Below are 24,644 nucleotides of genomic sequence, written 5' to 3'. Positions count from 1 at the left end.
AGTGTATATATAATTCAATAAATCTTTGCAGATTTCATAAAACCAGCTTGTTTTCTATGGATATTATACTACAATAATGTCTTTTATAAAAACATGTGTAGGGGCTCTTGGGTGGCTCAGTCGGTTGAATATCCCATTCTTCATTTTGGCTCAGGTCATGATCCTGGAGTCGTGGGATTGAGACTCAGGTCAGGCTCTGCACTGAATATGGAGCCTGCTTAAGATTCTTTCTTTCCCTCTGCCCCTCTCCACCCACTTGCACATGCATTCTCTCTCTAAAAAAATTTTTTTAAAAAGCTTGGTAAGAGCTCATTTCTATTATAAAAAATACACATATTTGTTCATATGTGACTCTGGAAGGACATAGACCAAAATGTTAGCGGTTATTATCTTTGGGTGATGGAAATATAAGTCATATTTTTCTTTTCTTTTTTCACAGTAAGCATATCTTTTTACTCAGCTAAAATATAAAATTATTTTTCTGCAAATGTTATATGGCTAATTGCTATTCTTTTATAGTCTGAGTTAAACTAATAGAGAGAAACAATATTTTAAAATGGGTAAAAACTGTTTCGACATATTCTGGACTCAGAAACGCTCAAAACACAGATATAGTTGGGAATGCTTTTTTTCTGATATTAGTTAAAACTTTCTTTAGTATAAAAAACAGTATAAAATTGGGAAGTCACAATCATGCTTTTTTTCTTTTTCTTCAAGAAACAGACTCTTAACTGTAGAGAGCAAACTGATTGTTATCAGAGGGGAGTTGGGTAGGGGGATGGGTTAAGTAGGTGATTAAGGATGGGGATTAAAGAATGCACCTTTTGTGATGAGCACAAGGTGTTGCAGGGAAGTGTTGAATTACTAAATTGTATACCTGAAGCTAATATTACACTGTATGTTAACTATCTTGAGTTTAAATAAAAACTTAAACAAACAAAAAACAAAAAAACATTCATTATTTATTGTTTTATTTTGTACATGTTATTATGGCATGTGGTTTGAGATTTTTTTATTTCTTAGGTTAATTTATTCAAATGTACAAATGTCATGATGGTACCCAAACTAAAATTACCCATGTTATTTGTTATTCTCAAATAAGAAAAAACTTTAAATCACCCTAACATTTTATATTGCTCATGTAATTTATAACATGTACCTTTATTTATGTAGCAATTATTAGTGATCACATAACAGTATATTCCTATTTACTCAAATTACTAAACTTTCAGTTAAAGGAAGAAAAAAGTTTAAGTACTTCAACATAGAAAGACACAATTACCTCCTATGGTATTTTACTTTATGAACATGGAAATTGTACCCTTTTCAATTAGCGAAATAAGCTAGGTATTCTGTGTATAACTTTCTTAAATATAACTAGGTGTTTTTTTTTTAATTTTTTTTTTAACGTTTATTTATTTTTGAGACAGAGAGAGACAGAGCATGAACGGGGGAGGGTCAGAGAGAGGGAGACACAGAATCTGAAACAGGCTCCAGGCTCTGAGCTGGCAGCACAGAGACCGACGCGGGGCCCGAACTCAGGGACTGTGAGATCACGACCTGAGCCGAAGTCGGCCGCTTAACCGACTGAGCCACCCAGGCGCCCCAAATATAACTAGGTTTAATAAAATAGAAATGTTACTATGAAATGTGAGTTAATATTCTTGCTAATTGAAAACATTTTGAAATACCAGAGCTCCTTCATTTTGTATCATGAAAATAAAAGTTTTAACAATGAGGTGGTTGCATTTATTGTATCCAGATCTTGTTTTGATTTTTAGGGAAAATAATTCTTTAGCAAATCACTGGACTTTAAAAATTTAGCAAGTTTAGCCTTAGGAATATGGTCACTGATAAAATAATTGCTACATGAGCCTTTCTTTGTTATATCAATAATGAAAGGGGTTGGAATTCTTTTTTTTATTTGGAGATAAATAATATTGCCAATTTTTGCTTGGAGACTTGTTATATTTGCTCAAATGAACAAATATAATGTAAACACAAATTTTTGAAAGAGAAGATAATAACCCTACTACTTTACAAATTTCTTGAGAACAGAATCTACATTTTCCCAACAAGTGTAATCTTTTCACGTTAAGTATATAGGAGGTGTTATGTGCTAAAAATGGGATTATATTATTATAAATTAAAAGTTCTACAGAATATAAACATATTAACCAGAAGTGAAAGAATGCTAAATGCTTATTATAACACGGTTGTCCAGGTCCATATTAAGCAAGACCTATAGCGACAGACTGATGGGATTCTGCTGCATCAGCTTGGGATGGAAGGGAGAAAGGAGAGGGTATCAAAAAGGATGGTGAGGATAACTTGGAGTTATCATTAAAACACGGAGAGATTTTTCTATAACTAGTTGTGTATAACCTAAACTATTAGAACTTGGTTGAAACTAATTTTTACCTATCTCTTTACTTAGGTATAATGTCCACTACTTGGGATTTGCATGATTCTTACATTGCTATGGAGCTTTCATCTTTACCAGCAAAACAATCTATCCTTGATTCATGTGGTAAAGCAAATGTACCTTCTAAAGATCGAGAGCAAAGAGTGCCAGGGAGTACTACAGAAAAAGGTAAGGTTTCATTTATGTCAGTTTTTTTTTTTTAATGGGATGTGTCACGAATGTGTGTGTCATCTTTGCACAAGATGCTAGTCTTCTCTGTATCATTCTAACATTACTGTACGTGCTGCCTCAGCAAGCACTATCTCAGTTTTTAAAAAGTGACGTTTTCACACGTCATTGTAAGTAAATTCTTTCTTGGCAGTCACAATACTTCATTTCTGGTGAAACGTGAAAAATACAACTTTTATTCAGAAATAGCATTGTTAGTCTTTCACGTCATCTTGGACTCTGAACTGAAAAATTTAATTTTTCTTGGATACCTGTCAAGAGCTTCAAAGAGTCTGTCTTTCTCTGTTGCTTACTCGTTCTTAAGCTCTCTTTCATATATGTTATGACATATGTTAAATATGTCACCAATATTCTTTTGGTTTTTAAAATTATATTTAAATTATATAGTCATGTAGACTATAGCCATGTTTTACTGAAAGTTGTTTACAATGAAGACCAGTTTATTTTCCCAGAGAACAATGAAGGGGAAGAATGAATTATTAGTTAGCACTAAAGAAACGTTGTTTGTTGCTTAAATGTTAATGTCCATATAGTAGTTTTGCTTTTAGAAGCTAAAATTTTTCCTACGAAAAATTGCTAAGAAAAACATCAATCTTAGGCTGAAAAATTACATTGGGACTTCAAAATTGGATATACGTACTCCACCTCTATTAAGGCCATTTACACACAAAAAAAGTGTAAGTGGAAGGTCCTAAAAGAAAAATGTCTCAATTTGTGGGTCTTTTATTTCTTGTGTATATGGGTGTGTTTTAAAAAGCAAAAAGGAATAATAGAACCATATTCAAGAACTATAATACAAAATAAAAGTATACTCTAGTTTAGCATTATGGCCAATTAAGGGGATAGGGGAGACCATAAGTAGGAAAAGGGAAAAAATAAAAAATAGAAAAAGGTAGGCAGCAGAGGTAAATGATCGGATTTATTGAGTGTGTAAAGGAGAGTCAGATAAAAACTCGTAGCATTATTAGATCACCTCTAACGTCCCTTTTGCCTCTGAGATTTTATAATGCAAATACATAGAAAAAAAGTTAAATATGGCCCATATTTGGTTTAAGAAGTGTTTCTATTCTATTTAAACTTTGAATGTACAGGTTGTATGTTAGCCATTACGTTTGAGGGAAAAAGGGCCATGATTTTCATTTTTGAATGTGTAAGACCCTAGCTCAGTTCACAAGGAGAAATTATTTTCTCTTATGAGCTCTTTAAAAAAAATTTTTTTTAACGTTTATTTATTTTTGAGAGAGAGAGAGAGACAGAGCATGAGCAGAAGAGGGGCAGAGAGAGAGGGAGACACAGAATCTGAAGCAGGTTCCAGGCTCTGAGCTGTCAGCACAGAACCCTGATGTGGGGCTCGAACTCATGGACTGCCAGATCATGACCTGAGCTGAAGTCAGACGCTTAACTGACCGATCCACCAAGGCGCCCCATTTTTTTTTTTTTAAGAGAGCTTTAGATTTTGAAAACGTAATAGACATTTGAAGCACAGGTTTAGAGTTAGAGAAAAATTGAGTAGAGAGTACTGAGAGATCCTTCTAATTTCTTCCTTCATCCCTCCCCCAGCCCTTGGTGCAGTTTCCCCTATTCCTAACATCTGGCAATAGTGTGGTATGTTTGTTACAATTGATGAATCAATATTGATACATTATTATTAACTGAAATCCATAATTTACATCAAGGTTCACTCCTTGTGTTGTACAGTTCTGTGAGTTTTGTCAAATGCAATATGTATCGGTCATTACAGTTTCATATAGAATAGTTTCATTGACCTAAATGTCCCCTGTGCTCCACCTAGTCATCATTCCTTCTCCATAACTCTGACCATCATTCCTCTGACCATCGCTGATCTTTTTATTTTGTCTATAGTTTTGTCTTTTCCAAAATGTCATACAGTTGCAATCATACAATATGTAGCTTTTTCACACTAGCTTCTTTCACTAAACAATATACATTTAAGGCTCCTGTGTGCTGACTCATGACTTGACAGCTCATTTATTTTCCACTAGAAAATATTAAATTATATGGATGTACCACAATGTGTTTATTTATTTATTGAAGGATTTCTTTGTTCCTTCTAGTTTTTGGTGACTGTGAACAAAGCTGCTATGAAAATTCCTGTGTAGGTTTTTGTGTGGACATAACTTTTCACCTCATTTGGGTAAATACCTAGGAGTACGGTTGCTGGGTCGTATAGTAAGGGTATGCTTAAGACTCTTAAGAAACTATGAAACTGTTTTCCAAAGCGGTTGTACCATTTTGTATTACCACCAGCAACGCAAGTGAATGCTTCTGTTGCTCCTCATTCTATCAGTATTTGATACTGTTTACTTTAAAAAAATTTTTTTTAAATGTTTATTTATTTTTGAGAGAGAGAGAGAGAGAGAGAGAGAATGAACAGGGGAGGGGCAGAGAGAGGGAGACACAGAATCGGAAGCAGGCTCCAGGCTCTGAGCTATCAGCACAGAGCCCGATGTGGGGCTCAAACCCATGAACCATAAGATCATGACCTGAGCCAAAGTTGGACACTTCACCGACTGAGCCACCCAGGTGCCCCTGATACTATTTATTTTTAAAACTTTTTAGCTGTTCTAATAGATGTGTAGTGGTATCTCATTATTGTTTCTTTTAATGTTTATTTATTTATTTTGAGAGAGAGAAAGAGAGAGAGAGAGAGCATACCAGTAGAGGAGAGACAGAGAGAGAGGGAGAGAGAGAATCCCAAGCAGGCACTGTACTAATAGTGCAGAGCCTAACATGGGGCTCAGTCTCACTAATGGTGGGATCATGACGTGAGTGAAAATCAAGAGTCAGAGACTTAACTGACTGAGCCACCTAGGCGCCCCATCTCATTATTGCTTTAATTTGCAATTCCCTAATGACATGTGATGTTGAACAGTTTTTCATATATTTATTGGTAGATTTATATCTTCTTTGGTGAAGGGTCTAATTGAATTTTATGTTATTTTTTAAATGGGACTGTTTCTTATTGTTGTATTTTATGAATTATGATAAATTAAGTTCTTTATCAGGTAAGTATTTTGCAAAATTTTCTCCCATTTTGAGGCTTGTCTCTTCATTTTCTTGGTCCTTCATATTTAATCCTTTAATTTAATAAAGTTCAATTTAACATTTTTTTTTTTCTTTTTCAAATTGTGCTTTTGGTATTGTATCCAAAGATTTATCACCAAACCCAAGGTCACCTGGGTTTTCTATGTTGTCTCAGAAAAATGTATAGTTTTGTATTTTATTTTATTTTATTTATTTTTTTTAACGTTTATTTATTTTTGAGACAGAGAGAGACAGAGCATGAATGGGGGAGGGTCAGAGAGAGGGAGACACAGAATCCGAAACAGGCTCCAGGCTCTGAGCGGTCAGCACAGAGCCCGACACGGGGCTCCAACTCACGGACTGCGAGATCATGACCTGAGCTGAAGTTGGACGCCCAACCGACTGAGCCACCCAGGCGGCCCTAGTTTTGTATTTTATATTGAGGTTCATTTCAGTTAGTTTTTGTGAAAGGCATAAATTCTGTGTTTGCATTTTTTAAACATATGGATGACCAATTGTTCATTTGTTGAAGACTCCCTTGAGTTTTCTTGCTCCTTTGTCAAATATCTGTTGAATGTATTTGTGTGGGTCTGTTTCTGAGCTCTATTCTGTTACACTGATCAATTTATCTATTCTTTCACCAATATCCCATTGTCTTGATTAACTGTAGTTCTATAGTAATTCTTAAAATTGGGTAGTGTCAGTCTTATTCTTCTTCAGCATCGTGTTAGCTATTCTTGTTCTTTTGCCTCTCCATAAAAACTTGAGAATCAGTTTGTCAATGTCAATAAAATAACTTGGTGGGATTTTTTGACTGGGATTGCACTGAAGCTATATATCAAATTATAAAACATTGGCATTTTAACAATATGGAGACTTCCTATCCTTGAAAATTTGTTTGGATCTTTGATTTCTTTCATCAGAGTTTTGTAATTTCCTCATGTAGATCTTGTATGTATTTTGTTAGATTTATAACTTAAGCATTTAACTTTTTAGTGCCAATATAAATAGTATTATGGTTTTTATTTCAATTTTCTTTTTTGTAAGTTTATTGATTGATTGATTGAGAGAGAGAGAGAGCATGTAAGAGGGGCAGAGAGAGAGGGGGAGAGAGAGAATCCCAGGCAGACTCCACACTGTCAGCACAGAGGCTGATGTGGGGCTTGAATTCATGAACTGTGAGATCATGACCTGAGCTGAAACCAAGAGTCGGACACTTAACTGACTGAGCCACCCAGGTGCCCCTATTTCAGTTCTCAGTTGTTCATCACTGGTTTATAGGTAAGCCATTGATTTTTGTATATTAATGGTGTTTACTGCAACCTTGCTCTAATTTTTATTATAATTGGAGAATTTTATATTTTTTCACAATTTATGGGGATTTTCTACACAAACACTCGTATCATCTACAAAGTGTTTTTTTCCTTTCAAATTTGTATAATTTTTACTTCTCTTCCCTGACTTATTGTAGGACTAGGACTTCTAGTATGATGTTGGATAAAGGTGATGATAAGGAATATCCTAGCCTTGTTTCTTACCTTAGTGGGGAAATTTTTGGGTTTTCACCATTAAATATGATGTTCATTATAGGTTTTTCATAGGTTTTTTAAAAATCAAGTTGAGGAAATTCATATCTGTTCTTATTCTCCTGGGTTTTTTTTTTTTTTAATCATAAATGACTGTTGAATTTTGTCAAAAGATTTTTCTGAATCAAGTGTGATTTTTCTTCTTTAGCTTGTGGATCTGGTGAATTATATTGATTGGTTTTTAAGTGTTGCACTAGCTTTGCATACCTGGAACAAACCCCACTTTGTCGTATAAGTCTTCTTGTACACTATTAGATTTGATTTGCTAATATTTTGTTGGAGGATCTTTGTGTTGCTTTCATAAACAATATTTTTCTGTAATTCTCCTTTTCTTGTAATGTTTTCATCTGGTATTCATATTAGAGTAATGTCAGTCTAACAAAGTGAATTGGGAAGTGTTCTCTCTACTTATTTTCTGATTGCATAAACATCCTTAAATGTTTAATATAATTCACCAGTAAAACCATCTGGGCCTGATGCTTTCTATTTAGAAAAATTATTAATTATCTATTCAATTTCTTTACAGATAGAGGCCTATTCAGATTACCTATTTCTGTTTGTGTGAGTTTTGGCAGTTTATGTCTTTCAAGGAATTGCTCCATTTCGTCTAAGTTATCAAATCTGTGGACATAAGAGTTATTCACAGTATTTATTATTCTTTTGGGCTATGGGATCGGTAGTGATGACACCTTTGCTGTTGCTCATACTGACAATTTAGATGTTTTATTTTTTTTCTTGTTTAGCCTGGCTGATGATTATGAATTTTATCGATATTTTCAAAGAAACAACTTTTAATTTCATTGATTGTTTCTGATGATTTCCTGTTTTCAATTTTATTGATTTATGCTTTAATATATATATTAATATATATTTATTACATATTTAATATATATTATATATTTTATATATATATTTGTTTCCTGCTTACTTTAGGCTTATGTTGCTCTCCTTACTCTAGTGCCCTGAGATGGAAGCTTAGATTACTAATTTTTAGATTTTCTTCTTTTTAGTATATGCATTCAATGCTATAAATTTCCCTCAAGCATTCTTTTTGCTGCATTTCACAAGTTTTGATAAGTTTTAGTTTTAATTTAGTTCAAATATTTAAAAAATTTAAAACTTTATTTGGAACTTCTTCTTTGACCTATTTTTTATTTATATATGTTTTTTAAATTTCCAAATATTTTGGGACTATCCAGCTATCCTTCTGTTATTAAATTCTAGTTTAATTCCACTGTGGTCTGAGAGCACATTTTTTATTATTTCTATTCTTTTAAATTTGTTTAGGTGTGCTTTGCACCCCAGAATGTGTTCTATCTTGGTGAGCATTCCAAGTGAACTTGAGAATAGTGTGTATTCTGTTTAAAAAGTGTTAAAAGTTTCCAATTATAATAGTGGATGTGTCTAATTCTCCTTGCAATTTTATTAGTTTTTGCCTTACAGATTTGTAGTCTTGATTTTTTGCTGCATAAATGATTAGGCTTGCTGTGTCTTCTTGGAGAATTGATTTCTTTATTATTGTGCAATGCTTCACTTTATTGCTGATAATTTTCCTTGTTCTACAGTCTACTTTGTCTGAAATTAAATATAGCTACTCTGTCTTCTTTTGATAGTGTTAACATATCTTTTTAATTCTATCTTTTTAATCTATCTGTGTCTTTACATTTAAATTCGGCTTGTAAACAATATTTAAAATTTTTTTTTAATGTTTATTTATTTTAGAGAGAGAGCATGAGCAGGGGAGGGGCTGAAAGAGAAGAATAGAGATTGAGAATCTACACTGATAATGCAAGGCCCAACATGGGGCTCAAACCCATGAACCATGAGGTCATGACCTGAGCTGAAATCAAGAGCTGGATGCTTAACCAACTGGGCCACCCAGGCATCCCAATAGACAATATTTTTTTTTAAATGTGAACTTTATTATTATTATTTAAAAAAATTTTTTTAACATTTATTTATTTTTAGACAGAGAGAGACAGAGCATGAACGGGGGAGGGTCAGAGAGAGAGGGAGACACAGAATCGGAAGCAGGCTCCAGGCTCTGAGCCATCAGCCCAGAGCCTGACGCGGGGCTCGAACCCACGGACCGCGAGATCGTGACCTGAGCTGAAGTCGGCCGCTTAACCGATTGAGCCACCCAGGTGCCCCGAAATGTATTATTTTTTAGGCATGGCAAGGCCAACAGATCAGAACACTATTGCCATTGAAATGATAGCTTGTTATATTCACAAATCTCAAGAGGAAGGAACATTCTACACTGTGAGCTACACAGAGAAGTACCAGAGTTGGTCAGGAGGCAGAAAGAATGAAGGGGAAATGTGGCCAAGAGTCTTTGTTGTGGTTTCTGTTAGTAGAATGAGAGAGTAGTTAATCATATGGCTACTTAAAAGTAGAGACCTTTCTGCGCTGTGGTCATGGAGAGATGTAATGACAGAAGAAGATCAGAGAGATGCAGTGATGTTGTCTTTCAAGATGGAGGAAGGGTTTTGGGTGGCTTGTAGAAGCTGAAAAAGATAAGTCTCTCTAGAGCCTCCAGAAAGAAACATAACCCTCTTAACTTTTTGGTTGTATCCCAGTGAGACCTGGGTCAGACCTCTAACTGACTGAACTCTTAAAATAATAAATTTGTGTGATTTTAACCTACTAAGTTTTGGGTAGTTTGTTGTAGCATCAACAAAAAATTAACACAATCGTATGGTATTTCTATAAAACAGTAATCCAGTCAGACCTTCATCTGAAGGCTAATAATCTTGTTTAAATTTGAAGAACAAGGTATAGAGATATAAATTACCTATGAGGTTATCATTGCTTATCTTCTGATAAATAGTGCATTTTTGAATGGTTAAGAATTCCAAAATGAAATAATATGTGTATATTTTTCATGTGCTTGGTAGATAAAAGATATTCAATAAATGTTTATTGAAGTTGTTGAATATTGGAGGAAAACAAACAGTAATGACAAAATGTCATTTTAAAATCCTTTGCAGGAATCATCTAATACTGCATAAATTATTTTATCTTTGCATCATGTTTGTATTTTACAGATAGTGAAGCTAGTTCTTTAATGGATATAGAAAATGTAATTTTGACTAAAGTCCATGATGATGAAGTAGACCACTCAGAGACAATATTGAAATCTGACAAGTTTCATCAGGATTTATTTTTTATGGAACGAGTTCTAATGGAAAATATATTTCAACCAAAACTTGCAGCTTATCGTCAGCTTCCTATTTTAAAAGGTATTTTGAAAAATCACATTTAGACAAGCTCAAATAATCAAAAGAATTGAATGACGTTATCATTTTTAAATGTAACCTCCAGACTGGATCATCACTTATCAAAAGACATATTTATATACCTTTTAGCATTAAACATCCAAATAACAGTAGAATTCAAACTACAGAGCGCACAAAAAAGAGGTCACCCCTTAGATTAAAATCTACAAAAGCTTCCATGGCTCTCTTCTCTTCCTTGCCCTTGTACTGAATTGTTTTCTCATATTTAATCCCCTTTCCATTGCCATTGACACTTTCCAGGTTCTGGTGCTTATTACCTATCCCTAATTTTATTACAGGGGCATTCTTCCTGTTCTTATTGCTACAAATCCCATCTCATATGTTCACAGAATATTTTGAAAGATTTTAGAGATGAATTCAACCCTTCAATTTTTGAATGAAGAAGATGAAGAGTACAGAAACTTTCTAAGTTTAGAGTCCATGACAAAGCTAGGCATTCAACCAAGGCCTGATCTCATTCCATTTCTCTTTCCACTTTACTATCCTGGTGTGCTGAGGTATCCCATACACAAGTTTGAACATGGCATTTAACTCTTAAAAAACCTTCAGTATCTTCCCATTTTGTAGAATAAATTACAAACCCTAAGATTTCCCTTGTGCTATTTTTCAGTTAAACCTTACCCCCCATAAACAGGTATTAACCTGACTTTTCTCACCAGAGATTGACTGTTTTGGTATATCATATAAGTGGGTTCATATGGTAAGTACAGTTGACCCTTGAACAAGGCAGGGCTTAGGGGTGATGACCCTGGCACAGTCGAAACTCCAAGTACAACTTTTGATTCCCCCCAAATTAACTACAAATAAACTACCATTGACCAGAAGCCTTACTTACAGCATAAAGTCAATTAACACACATTTTTATATTATATGTATTATGTACTATATTCTTACAATAAAATAAGCTAGAGAAAAGAAAATGTTATTAAAAGAATTCATAAGGAAAAGAAAATGCATTTACAGTTTTGTACATATGTTGGCCTGGGGCAGAGGCAGGGGCTTCAGTCCTGGCCCCAGAATGACAAAATGTGGTTTTCACTAAATAAAGTTGAAATGTTAGAACTGCTTTGGTACACTATAGAGAAAGGTATCCAAAGGCTTTGGGACATTGGAATGTTAGGGTGGATTTATCATGATGACCTGCTTATCCACTATAGAAGTGTCCGGATAATACACCTTTTAGCACAATTGTGAAAAATAAATTGGCTGGGTGCCCCAATGTCCTTGAAGAATTCTTTGCTCACTTTTCTTTGTAGGTCAGAAATTGTAGTGGGAACTACTGCTAGTCAACTGAGATCCTTAAACAATTAGATTCTGAGTGGCAGGGGATAAGTGGCAGCAGTTAATCACCAATGAAACGGTGGGCATGGTTACTGTAGGGTAAAGAGCAGTAATCAGAACAGTCTGACTCACAGAGATCCATGGCATTGGCTAGCTGATCATCATATCCTTAGAAGAGAAATAGGTAGGTGCTGTATTGGTTTGCTAGGACTGCCATAACAAAATACCACAAACTGGGTGGCTTGAACAACAGAAATTTACTTCCCCATAGTTCTGGAGACTGGAAGTCTGAGCTGAAGGTGTCAGTACAGTTGGGGTTTCCTCTGAGGCCTCTCTTTTAGGCTTGCAGATGACTACCTTCTTGCGGTCTCATCACTAGGTTTTTTTATCTGTGCTTGTGCCTTCCCTGTGTCTCTCGGTGTATCTAAATGGCCTCTTATTATAAGGATAGCAGTCATATTTGATTAGGACCCAGAATAGTGGCCTTGTTTTAACTTAATCACCTCTTTAAAGCCTTTGTCTACAAACCCATTACATTCTAAGGTACTGGGGATTAGGCCTTCCAATATATGAATTTTGGGGAGATAAATCAGCCCATAAAATGTAGTCTCCTCCTAAATTCTTACTTAATCTGTATAAACAGAAGAGTCTTTTCTTTACAAAAGAAAAGTCATAGCCCTTTAAGCAATTTCTAGGCTTGAGTCAATTTGCAGACCCAGAACTCCTTGGATAAAGGGGAGGCTGCGTCTCTTTGAGAAAATATTTCACTACACTACCAAAAGTGTATACTGTTAAAATTTCTCTCAGCCTTCCCCAGAGGGACCTACAGCCTTTTCCAAGAGTGACTGTGTAGTGGGGAACAGGAAATAATCATAAATTTCAGGGATTACTGGACACTAGCTCTGGACAGATACTAACTTCATGAGTCCCAAAACATCACTATGGTTTGTTAGCCGGAAGGAACTTATAGGAGTCAGGTGACCAATGGAATTTTAGCTCAGGTCCATCTCACAGTGGGTCCAGTGGGTAACTTAACTCATCTTGTAGTTATTTCCGCTGTTCCAGAATGTATACTTTGGAATAGAAATATTTAGCAACTGGCAGAAGCCCTACACTTGATCCTTGACCTATGTGATGGAGGCTATTCTGGTAGGAAATCGATAAGTAGAAGCCACTAGAGCTTCCGCTACCTATGAAAATAGTAAACCAAAGCAATACTATGTTTCTGGAGGGATTGTAGAGATTAATGTTACCATCGAGGGCTTGAAAGATGCAGAAGTATTGACTCCCATCACCTCCCCCATTCAGCTCATCTGTTTGGCTTGCATAGAAAATGCAGGATCTTGGGAAATAATGGTTGATTATTGTAAACTCAACCAGGTGGTGACTCCAATTGCAGTTGCTGTTCCAGATGTTTCCTTGGCAGCGCAAATTAACACACCACCTGGTACCTGGTATGTGACTATTGACACAGAAAATGCTTTCTTTTTTCTTCAGTACCTGTTGATAAAACCCACTGGAAGCCATTTGCTTTCAGCCTGCCAGGCCAGCAATACACCCTCACTGTCCTATAGGAGTATATCAGCTCTTTAGTTTTATGTCCTAATTTAGTCTTCAGGGAATTTTTCCTTCAACAAGACATCACACTGGTCCATTGCATTGATGACATTATGCTGATTAGACCTGGTGAATAAGAAGTAGACTTATTAGTAAGACATTTGCATCCCAGAGGGTGAGAAATAAATCTGATAAAAATTTTTTTTTAATTTTTTAAAGTTTATTTATTTTTGAGAGAGAGAGAGCATGAGCAGGAGAGGGGCAAAGAGGGAGTGAGATACAGAATCTGAAGCAGGCTCCAGACTGAGCTGTCAACACAGAGCCTGATGCGGGGCTCAAACTCATGGACCGAGAGATCATGGCCTGAGCCGAAGTCGGACGCTTGACCGACTGAGCCTCCCAGGCACCTCTGATAAAATTTCAGGGGCTTTCCACCTCAGTGAAATTTCCAAAGGTTAAGGATAAGTTGTTTCTTCTGGCCCCTCTTATAACCAAAAAAGGTACCATGCCTAGTAGACCTCTTTGTTCTTTGGCGACAACATATTCCTCATTTGGATGTGCTACTTTGGCTTATTCACTAAGTGATCTGAAAAAAGGCTAGCTTTGAGTAAGCCCAGAAGAAAAGAAGATTCTACAAGAGGCCCAGGTAGTCATTCAGAATGCCCTGTCACTTGGGCCATATCATCCAGCAGATCCAGTGGTGCTTTAAGTGTCTCAGAGGGAGAGATGCTGTTTGGGACCTTTGGAAGGCTCTTGTAGGAATGGAGGACAATAATCTCTTCATTTGATTTAATTTTAGAACCAGAACCTGAAAAACCTGAAGACTTTCAAGAAGGTGAAAAACTTGAAAAGACAGAGGAAGAGGGTCAGAAGGAAGAGGAAGAAGAAATAGAAATAAGTACAGGACAATCAACAATACCAGCCAATTTAGAACGACTTTGGTCCTTTTCCTGTGACTTAACCAAAGGCCTTAATGTGAGCAGCCTTGCCTGGAATAGAACAAATCCTGTAAGTTATTGAACATTTTAACAATTCTGTCTTTAGTATATAAGGGTGACTGTCAAGTACTAGTTGTTTGTTTTCTCAGACATTAGGCAAGGGATTTTATTTGACATAAAGTGGAGTAGTTTTTTTTTTTTTTATCTTTTTATTTTATTATTATTATTTTTTATTTTTTAATATATGAAATTTACTGTCAAATTGATTTCCATACAACACCCAGTGCTCATCCCAAAAGGTGCCCTCCTCAATACCCATCACCCACCCTGCCCTCCCTCCCACCCCCCATCAACCCTCAGTTTGTTCTCAGTTTTTAACAGTCTCTTATGCTTTGGCTCTCTCCCACTCTAACCTCTTTTTTTTTTTTTTTTCCTTCCCCTCCCCCATGGGTTTCTGTCAAGTTTCTCAGGATCCACATAAGAGTGAAACCATATGGTATCTGTCTTTCTCTGTATGGCTTATTTCACTTAGCATCACACTCTCCAGTTCCATCCACGTTGCTACAAAAGGCCATATTTCATTTTTTCTCATTGCCACGTAGTATTCCATTGTGTATATAAACCACAATTTCTTTATCCATTCATCAGTTGATGGACATTTAGGCTCTTTCCATAATTTGGCTATTGTTGAGAGTGCTGCTATAAACATTGGGGTACAAGTGCCCCGATGCATCAGTACTCCTGTATCCCTTGGATAAATTCCTAGCAGTGCTATTTTGCTGGGTCATAGGGTAGGTCTATTTTTAATTTTCTGAGGAACTTCCACACTGCTTTCCAGAGCGGCTGCACCAATTTGCATTCCCACCAACAGTGCAAGAGGGTTCCCATTTCTCCACATCCTCTCCAGCATCTATAGTCTCCTGATTTCTTCATTTTGGCCACTCTGACTGGCATGAGGTGATATCTGAGTGTGGTTTTTGTTTTTTTTTTTTTGTTTTTTTTTTTTTGTTTTTTTTTTTTTTTTTTAATATATGAAATTTACTGTCAAATTGGTTTCCATACAACACCCAGTGCTCATCCCAAAAGGTGCCCTCCTCAATACCCATCACCCACCCTGCCCTCCCTCCCACCCTGCCCTCCCTCCCACCCCCCATCAACCCTCAGTTTGTTCTCAGTTTTTAACAGTCTCTTATGCTTTGGCTCTCTCCCACTCTAACCTCTTTTTTTTTTTTTTTTTTTTTTTTCCTTCCCCTCCCCCATGGGTTTCTGTTATGTTTCTCAGGATCCACATAAGAGTGAAACCATATGGTATCTGTCTTTCTCTGTATGGCTTATTTCACTTAGCATCACACTCTCCAGTTCCATCCATGTTGCTACAAAAGGCCATATTTCATTTTTTCTCATTGCCACGTAGTATTCCATTGTGTATATAAACCACAATTTCTTTATCAATTCATCAGTTGATGGACATTTAGGCTCTTTCCATAATTTGGCTATTGTTGAGAGTGCCGCTATAAACATTGGGGTACAGGTGCCCCTATGCATCAGTACTCCTGTATCCCTTGGATAAATTCCTAGCAGTGCTATTGCTGGGTCATAGGGTAGGTCTATTTTTAATTTTCTGAGGAACCTCCACACTGCTTTCCAGAGCGGCTGCACCAATTTGCATTCCCACCAACAGTGCAAGAGGGTTCCTGTTTCTCCACATCCTCTCCAGCATCTATAGTCTCCTGATTTCTTCATTTTGGCCACTCTGACTGGCGTGAGGTGGTATCTGAGTGTGGTTTTGATTTGTATTTCCCTGATAAGGAGCGACGTTGAACATCTTTTCATGTGCCTGTTGGCCATCCGGATGTCTTCTTTAGAGAAGTGTCTATTCATGTTTTCTGCCTATTTCTTTACTGGGTTATTTGTTTTTCGGGTGTGGAGTTTGATGAGCTCTTTATAGATTTTGGATACTAGCCCTTTGTCCGATGTGTCATTTGCAAATATCTTTTCCCATTCCGTTGGTTGCCTTTTAGTTTTGTTGGTTGTTTCCTTTGCTGTGCAGAAGCTTTTTATCTTCATAAGGTCCCAGTAATTCACTTTTGCTTTTAATTCCCTTGCCTTTGGGGATGTGCCGAGTAAGAGATTGCTACGGCTGAGGTCAGAGAGGTCTTTTCCTGCTTTCTCCTCTAAGGTTTTGATGGTTTCCTGTCTCACATTCAGGTCCTTTATCCATTTTGAGTTTATTCTTGTGAATGGTGTGAGAAAGTGGTCTAGTTTCAACCTTCTGCATGTTGCTGTCCAGTTCTCCCAGCACCATTTGTTAAAGAGACTGTCTTTTTTCCATTGGATGTTCTTTCCTGCTTTGTCAAAGATGAGTTGGCCATACGTTTGTGGGTCTAGTTCTGGGGTTTCTATTCTATTCCATTGGTCTATGTGTCTGTTTTTATGCCAATACCATGCTGTCTTGATGATGACAGCTTTGTAGTAGAGGCTAAAGTCTGGGATTGTGATGCCTCCTGCTTTGGTCTTCTTCTTCAAAATTACTTTGGCTATTCGGGGCCTTTTGTGGTTCCATATGAATTTTAGGATTGCTTGTTCTAGTTTCGAGAAGAATGCTGGTGCAATTTTGATTGGGATTGCATTGAATGTGTAGATAGCTTTGGGTAGTATTGACATTTTGACAATATTTATTCTTCCAATCCATGAGCAGGGAATGTCTTTCCATTTCTTTATATCTTCTTCAATTACCTGCATAAGCTTTCTATAGTTTTCAGCATACAGATCTTTTACATCTTTGGTTAGATTTATTCCTAGGTATTTTATGCTTGGTGCAATTGTGAATGGGATCAGTTTCTTTATTTGTCTTTCTGTTGCTTCATTGTTAGTGTATAAGAATGCAACTGATTTCTGTACATTGATTTTGTATCCTGCAACTTTGCTGAATTCATGTATCAGTTCTAGCAGACTTTTGGTGGAGTCTATCGGATTTTCCATGTATAATTTCATGTCATCTGCAAAAAGCGAAAGCTTGACTTCATCTTTGCCAATTTTGATGCCTTTGATGTCCTTTTGTTGTCTGATTGCTGATGCTAGAACTTCCAGCACTATGTTAAACAACAGCGGTGAGAGTGGGCATCCCTGTTGTGTTCCTGATCTCAGGGAAAAAGCTCTCAGTTTTTCCCCGTTGAGGATGATGTTAGCTGTGGGCTTTTCATAAATGGTTTTTATGATCTTTAAGTATGTTCCTTCTATCCCGACTTTCTCAAGGGTTTTTATTAAGAAAGGGTGCTGGATTTTGTCAAAGGCCTTTTCTGCATCGATTGACAGGATCATATGGTTCTTCTCTTTTTTTTTGTTAATGTGATGTATCACGTTGATCGATTTGTGAATGTTGAACCAGCCCTGCATCCCAGGAATGAATCCCACTTGATCATGGTGAATAATTCTTTTTATATGCTGTTGAATTCGATTTGCTAGTATCTTATTGAGAATTTTTGCATCCATATTCATCAGGAATATTGGCCTGTAGTTCTCTTTTTTTACTGGGTCTCTGTCTGGTTTAGGAATCAAAGTAATACTGGCTTCATAGAATGAGTCTGGAAGTTTTCCTTCCCTTTCTATTTCTTGGAATAGCTTGAGAAGGATAGGTATTATCTCTGCTTTAAACATCTGGTAGAACTCCCCTGGGAAGCCATCTGGTCCTGGACTCTTATTTGTTGGGAGATTTTTGATAACCGATTCAATTTGTTCGCTGGTTATGGGTCTGTTCAAGCTTTCTATTTCCTCCTGATTGAGTTTTGGAAGAGTGTGGGTGTTTAGAAATTTGTCCATTTCTTCCAGGTTGTCCATTTTGTTGGCATATAATTTTTCATAGTATTCCCTGATAATTGTTTGTATCTCTGAGGGATTGGTTGTAATCATTCCATTTTCATTCATGATTTTATCTATTTGGGTCATCTCCCTTTTCTTTTTGAGAAGCCTGGCTAGAGGTTTGTCAATTTTGTTTATTTTTTCAAAAAACCAACTCTTGGTTTCGTTGATCTGCTCTACAGTTTTTTTAGATTCTATATTGTTTATTTCTGCTCTGATCTTTATTATTTCTCTTCTTCTGCTGGGTTTAGGCTGCCTTTGCTGTTCTGCTTCTATTTCCTTTAGGTGTGCTGTTAGATTTTGTATTTGGGATTTTTCTTGTTTCTTGAGATAGGCCTGGATTGCAATGTCTTTTCCTCTCAGGACTGCCTTCGCTGCGTCCCAAAGCGTTTGGATTGTTGTATTTTCATTTTTGTTTGTTTCCATATATTTTTTAATGTCTTCTCTAATTGCCTGGTTGACCCACTCATTCGTTAGTAGGGTGTTCTTTAACCTCCATGATTTTGGAGGTTTTCCAGACTTTTTCCTGTGGTTGGTTTCAAGCTTCATAGCATTGTGGTCTGAAAGTATGCATGGTATAATTTCAATTCTTGTAAACTTATGAAGGGCTGTTTTGTGACCCAGTATATGATCTATCTTGGAGAATGTTCCATGTGCACTCAAGAAGAAAGTATATTCTGTTGCTTTGGGATGCAGAGTTCTAAATATATCTGTCAAGTCCATCTGATCCAATATATCATTCAGGGCCCTTGTTTCTTTATTGACCGTGTGTCTAGATGATCTATCCATTTCTGTAAGTGGGGTGTTAAAGTCCCCTGCAATGACCACATTCTTATCAATAAGGTTGCTTATGTTTATGAGTAATTGTTTTATATATCTGGGGGCTCCGGTATTCGGCACATAGACATTTATACTTGTTAGCTCTTCCTGATGGATAGACCCTGTAATTATTATATAATGCCCTTCTTCATCTCTTGTTACAGCCTTTAATTTAAAGTCTAGTTTGTCTGATATAAGTATGGCTACTCCAGCTTTCTTTTGGCTTCCAGTAGCATGATAAATAGTTCTCCATCCCCTCACTCTCAATCTAAAGGTGTCCTCAGATCTAAAATGAGTCTCTTGTAGACAGCAAATAGATGGGTCTTGTTTTTTTATCCATTCTGATACCCTATGTCTTTTGGTTGGCGCATTTAATCCATTTACATTCAGTGTTATTATAGAAAGATACGGGTTTAGAGTCATTGTGATGTCTGTATGTTTTATGCTTGCAGTGATGTCTGTGGTACTTTGTCTCACAGGATCCCCCTTAGGATCTCTTGTAGGGCTGGTTTAGTGGTGATGAATTCCTTCAGTTTTTGTTTGTTTGGGAAGACCTTTATCTCTCCTTCTATTCTAAATGACAGACTTGCTGGATAAAGGATTCTCGGCTGCATATTTTTTCTGTTTAGCACACTGAAGATATCGTGCCAAGCCTTTCTGGCCTGCCAAGTTTCAAAGGAGAGATCAGTCACGAGTCTTATAGGTCTCCCTTTATATGTGAGGGCACATTTATCCCTTGCTGCTTTCAGAATTTTCTCTTTATCCTTGTATTTTGCCAGTTTCACTATGATATGTCATGCAGAAGATCGATTCACGTTACATCTGAAGGGAGTTCTCTGTGCCTCTTGGATTTCAATGCCTTTTTCCTTCCCCAGTTCAGGGAAGTTCTCAGCTATAATTTGTTCAAGTACCCCTTCAGCACCTTTCCCTCTCTCTTCCTCCTCTGGGATACCAATTATGTGTATATTATTTCTTTTTAGTGTATCACTTAGTTCTCTAATTTTTCCCTCATACTCCTGGATTTTTTATCTCTCTTTCTCTCAGCTTCCTCTTTTTCCATAACTTTATCTTCTAGTTCACCTATTCTCTCCTCTGCCTCTTCAATCCGAGCTGTCGTCGTTTCCATTTTGTTTTGCATTTCGTTTAAAGCGCTTTTCAGCTCCTCGTGACTGTTCCTTAGTCCCTTGATCTCTGTAGCAAGAGATTCTCTGCTGTCCTGTATACTGTTTTCAAGCCCAGCGATTAATTTTATGACTATTATTCTAAATTCACTTTCTGTTATATGATTTAAATCCTTTTTGATCAGTTCAGTAGCTGTTGTTATTTCCTGGAGATTCTTCTGAGGGGAATTCTTCCATTTGGTCATTTTGGATAGTCCCTGGAGTGGTGAGGACCTGCAGGGCACTTCCCCTGTGCTGTGGTGTATAACTGGAGTTAGTGGGCGGGGCCGCAGTCCGACCTGATGTCTGCCCCCAGCCCACCGCTGGGGCCACAGTCAGACTGGTGTGTGCCTTCTCTTCCCCTCTCCTAGGGGCGGGATTCACTGTGGGGTGGCGTGGCCCGTCTGGGCTACTTGCACACTGCCAGGCTTGTGGTGCTGGGGATCTGGCGTATTAGCTGGGGTGGGTAGGCAAGGTGCACGGGGGCTGGAGGGGCAGGCTTAGCTCGCTTCTCCTTAGGTGATCCACTTCAGGAGGGGCCCTGTGGCAGCGGGAGGGAGTCAGATCCGCTGCCTGAGGTTTGGCTCCGCAGAAGCACAGAGTTGGGTGTTTGTGCGGAGCGAGCAAGTTCCCTGGCAGGAACTGGTTCTCTTTGGGATTTTGGCTGGAGGATGGGCGGGGGAGATGGCGCTGGCAAGCGCCTTTGTTCCCCGCCAAGCTGAGCTCTGCCTTCCGGGGGCTCAGCTGCTCTCCCTCCCTTTGTCCTCCAGCCTTCCCGCTTTCTGAGCAGAGCTGTTAGCTTATGACCTCCCAGATGCTAAGTTGGCGCTTGCTGTCAGAACACAGTCCATCCAGCCCCTCCGCTTTTGCCAGCCAGACTTGGGAGCTCTGCTTGGCCGGCAAGCCGCCGCTCCGCCCCGGCTCCCTCCCGCCAGTCCGTGGAGCGCGCACCGCCTCGCCGCCCTTCCTACCCTCTTCCGTGGGCCTCTCGTCTGCGCTTGGCTCCGGAGACTCCGTTCTGCTAATCCTCTGGCGGTTTTCTGGGTTCTTTAGGCAGGTGTAAGTGGAATCTAAGTGATCAGCAGGACACGCGGTGAGCCCAGCGTCCTCCTACGCCGCCATCTTCCCTCCCTCCTCCTAAAGTGGAGTTTTTAACATACCTCTACAACAAGTTCATGTTTCAAAAAGTAGAAAATGATAATAGTTACAAAATAATTTTTTCTCCTTTAATATGAAATGTCATCATTTTAATTTTAGGAGATGTACTTGGGACACAGTATTCTCTGAATCCATATCAGATATTGAAAAGTGAACCAGAAGATAACATCTAATTGATTTATTTTCAGATATATCAAGCTCATGTACCCAAATTAATATTCTTCTTAAAGTAATCATATTCACAAATATATACTTAATCTAGTGACCCTGAAAATATACAAGATAATTTTGAGATTTCTTAAAATATTATTACTACCAGTAATAGCAAATACTTTTTTTTTAATTATTTTTTTATTTTTTATTATTTTTTTATGAAGTTTATTGTCAAATTGGTTTCCATACAACACCCAGTGCTCATCCCAAAAGGTGCCCTCCTCAATACCCATCACCCACCCTCCCCTCCCTCCCACCCCCCATCACCCCTCAGTTTGTTCTCAGTTTTTAAGAGTCTCTTATGCTTTGGCTCTCTCCCACTCTAACCTCTTTTTTTTTTTCCTTCCCCTCCCCCTTGGGTTTCTGTTAAGTTTCTCAGGATCCACATAAGAGTGAAAACTTATGGTATCTGTCTTTCTCTGTATGGCTTATTTCACTTAGCATCACACTCTCCAGTTCCATCCACGTTGCTACAAAGGGCTATATTTCATTCTTTCTCATTGCCACGTAGTACTCCATTGTGTATATAAACCACAATTTTTTTATCCATTCATCAATTGATGGACATTTAGGCTCTTTCCATAATTTGGCTATTATTGAGAGTGCTTAACAGCAATACTTAAATAGTACTTACTATGTACCAGGCGATACTGTAAGCATTTTACTTGTATTAACACGGTAACTCTGAGTTAGGTACTATTTTCCCCATTATGTTGATAAGAAAACTGAAGTACAAAAGGGATAAATAACTTGCCCAAAGTTACACATCTCTTAAATTCCCAGAGTAACACAACTCTAGTAAGTGAAACAGCTAGAATTCAAACTCTAACATCTGAATCCAGAGTTCTTGCTCTTAATTACTGCACTGCCAAAAATCATCTTGAGCCAAATTATATGAATCATCAAGTTGGAGAATGGTATGTTTGCTTTAAAAGAGAGATGATTATAGAGTAACGAGACTTATTTTCTCCTTGAGTTTATAAACTGCTTCTGAAGACATGATTCTCAATTAGGGATTCTAAAACCCTTTTGTGTAATAACAATACCTTTGGAATAAATATTTAGTGTATTTTTAAAGTGGTCAAAATGAATTGGTATATTAAGATTGTATTGTATAATGTAAGTTTAAGAATTAGCCTTTTTATTTTACTGCCACACCTTATAAGGTGCTATGTGCAAATATGCTAGTGGTTACGGTTTTTAAAAAAACAGAAAGTCTATCATCATTCTTATAGAAACCTAAGTAATGTGTTGTTTAAATTATGTATATTATTTTTAATAAAATAAAATACTTTTAGTACAGATTGGTTTTTATAAACTATATTTGGAAACCCCATGTAAGGTAAGTGATACTCAATAAATCAATAATAAATGTGTAATAAAGACAGGTGAATCATTTTTAGAAACTGAATAAACCAGCATTTTAAAAGTTAATATATTGTTATTGAGATTAAATTTAAATAATTGTTAACAAAGCTAAAAAAATATGACAAATGGCATCTATTATATTTATTAATTCATTCTACAAATACTTATTGAACATTGACTATGCCAGGAACTCTAATAAGGCACTAGAGAAACAGTAGTAATTTAGTCACACATAGACCCTGCCTATATAATAGTTCTCTCTGTGTTTTAATAAGGAAAATAAATAGTATTGTGGGAATACATAAGAGAGGCTCATGAATGCTTTTTAGAGGAAGTGGTGCCTATGCTGAGTCTTGAAGCGATGAATAGAAGTTTGTTCATGTCAGTGTAAAAGGAATAGTGGTGAAGAGTGGTTTAAGGCAGAGGAAATTATAAAGAGGTGATGTTGGCTTGAAAGTAGGGTTATGGCAAAAATATATAATATATTTTTGATAAAGGTATTCTGATTACAAAGAAGAGGTTGGGTTTGGTCAATCATTAAACTTTTGTCTTTATGCACTTGTATAAGCATATCTTGAAATGCTTTATTAATCCGTTTGGGGTGCCATGAAAGATACCATCGACTGGCTGGATTAGAAATCAGAAATTTATTTCCTGGAGGCCAGGAAGTTTAGGATCATTGTGCTGGCTGATTTCATTACTGGTGAAGGCTCTCTTCCTATCTTGCAGATGGCCACCTTCTTGCTGCATTCTCACATGGTGGAGAGAGAGAGCTCTGGTGTCTCTTCCTCTTTTTATGAAGCCACCAATCCTATTGGATTAACATTATGACCCTCATGACCTCATTTAATCTTCATTACCTCCTAAAAGCCCTTTCTTCAAATATAATCACATTGGGAATTAGGACTTCAACCCATGAATTTTAGGGGAGGAGACACAATTCAGTTCATGGCACTTTGTCTTTATATTTGAAATAATTAGGTCATTCTCAGAAACCCATAATGTAGTAATATAATCTTGGAAGATTAACTCAATATATAAAAGAACTTTTCAGCAATTGGTTCTTTTTAGTTATTCATCAGTCTGAAAATATGATTATTATTTTGCTTAGGAAGATGGAGGTGTAAAGTAAAAATAAATAGTATACTGGTATTTTTTCTCAATAGAAATGTCTTTCTATTCTTAACACAGTTCATTAAAATGTATCTTTATATATTTTCCAATGTTTCTATGCTACTCTCTCTTATTTTAAACGTATTTTTCTGATTTTCAGGACCTTTTGGCTGTTGGCTATGGGCACTTTGGATTTAGAGAGCAAAAAAGAGGATTGGCTTGCTGCTGGTCAATAAAGAATCCTATGGTAACCCCAGTAGGAATAAACCCATTTTTAGTTAATTAAATATTGACATAATTCTCATAAAGTAGATAGTTGTGTGGGATAATTAAACAAAGTCAAAAAATTATCGAGGAAGACTTTATTTTCTTTGGTTTAAATCTATAAGTATTAAAATTTATTCTTGTTGATATAAGATACAGTAAATTCATTTAATAAATATTTATTGAGCATTTACTATGTGCTATTAGATCTTATGATCCAGAGTTGAACCATTATTTTTTATCAGAAAGAAGAGCAAATTTGCGAGTGAAAATCCTTTGAAAATTATATGTTTCAGCTAATACTGAATTGTTTCTTAATGTATAAATATCTC

At 36.8% G+C, this 24,644-nt stretch overlaps 1 protein-coding gene and 1 non-coding gene across 2 annotated transcripts in view; one reads left to right on the top strand and one right to left on the bottom strand.

The window, feature by feature from the left end:
* DNAI4 (dynein axonemal intermediate chain 4) overlaps positions 1-24,644 on the top strand; it is a 93,376-nt gene that overhangs the window by 44,434 nt on the left and 24,298 nt on the right. Inside the window, 4 exon segments of the mRNA XM_042952056.1 lie at positions 2,438-2,593; positions 10,332-10,526; positions 14,221-14,429; positions 24,209-24,295. Of these exon segments, the coding sequence (XP_042807990.1) occupies positions 2,438-2,593; positions 10,332-10,526; positions 14,221-14,429; positions 24,209-24,295 (647 nt within the window).
* On the bottom strand, positions 2,622-2,724 carry LOC122229018. Its single transcript, XR_006206886.1, has one exon. It is a non-coding gene; the product is annotated as a U6 spliceosomal RNA (small nuclear RNA).

Source organism: Panthera leo, chromosome C1 (assembly GCF_018350215.1).
Source record: "Panthera leo isolate Ple1 chromosome C1, P.leo_Ple1_pat1.1, whole genome shotgun sequence".
NCBI classification, from domain to species: domain Eukaryota; kingdom Metazoa; phylum Chordata; class Mammalia; order Carnivora; family Felidae; genus Panthera; species Panthera leo.
The sequence above is the reverse complement of the archived record's forward strand: the minus strand, read 5'-3'. Positions and strand labels throughout refer to the sequence as shown.